The sequence below is a fragment of the Cariama cristata genome, unplaced genomic scaffold (genome assembly GCF_000690535.1).
Source record: "Cariama cristata isolate BGI_N322 unplaced genomic scaffold, ASM69053v1 scaffold27049, whole genome shotgun sequence".
In the NCBI taxonomy this organism is placed as follows: domain Eukaryota; kingdom Metazoa; phylum Chordata; class Aves; order Cariamiformes; family Cariamidae; genus Cariama; species Cariama cristata.
This window is the reverse complement of record NW_009637795.1, coordinates 6049-6830: the sequence shown is the minus strand read 5'-3', so window position 1 is coordinate 6830 and position 782 is coordinate 6049. Positions and strand designations below refer to the sequence as shown.

Below are 782 nucleotides of genomic sequence, written 5' to 3'. Positions count from 1 at the left end.
TCCTTGCCTGAAACGAGCCACGGGATCTACAATGACCACAGCTGGCCAAGACCTCCTCGTACATGCTCCTGCCAAGACAGTCCCTGCGGCTCCGCAGAGCTCCCCGGCACGGGGCTGGGGCGTCACATCGCTGCGGAGTGAGGCGAGGACCACCTATTGCCATTGTAGAAAGCCCACGGCCAGGCCCCAGCTGGAATACTGCGTCCAGTGTTGGGCACCTTACCTCCGCAGGGATGGACAAATTCTGGAGGAGATCCAGAGAAGAGCTACTAATAGATATGGAGGGTCTTAGCTATGTTGATAGGCTGAAGAGCTTAAGCCCATTCAGTTTGGAGAGGAGGAGGAGGAGGCTACGAGGGATCTTCGCAGTGTGTGAGCACCTAAAAGGGGATCATAAAGACTCGGGTCAGGATCTAATCAGACTTAGCAGCAACAGGAAACAACCCCCAGAGGCTCCTGGCAGTGTCCCTCCCACCCCAAGGTCTCTGTGGGTTTGGCCTGACAGCTCTGCTGGGGATCTGCGGGGCCCACGGGAGCTGCCGTGCAGCACGGAGGCCCCCCCACCCGCGGCGTGCCTTCGCCTCACTCACGTTTGCGAGCCTGCGCCTCGAACTGTGACAGGTTCTGCCGGGTTGCCAGCCTCACCTCCACCTTGTCCCCGTTGAGGATTTTGCCGGGCAGGAGCTCCAGGAGTTTGTGAACAGAGTTTTCAGAGGCGACCACCACCTCTGCGTACCTGCGGGAAAGCCCGGCGGTCAGCCAGCCCCAAGCGGTTCACCCAC

General features: G+C 60.1%; 1 protein-coding gene across 1 annotated transcript in view; it reads right to left on the bottom strand.

The window, feature by feature from the left end:
• Positions 1 to 582: 582 nt before the first annotated feature.
• The window catches only part of LOC104168047 (cleavage and polyadenylation specificity factor subunit 7-like), a 6174-nt gene continuing 5974 nt past the window's right edge, over positions 583 to 782 (bottom strand). The window contains exon 4 of the mRNA XM_009708489.1: positions 583 to 736. Within this exon, the coding sequence (XP_009706791.1) occupies positions 583 to 736 (154 nt within the window). The remainder of the gene's footprint in view (positions 737 to 782) is intronic.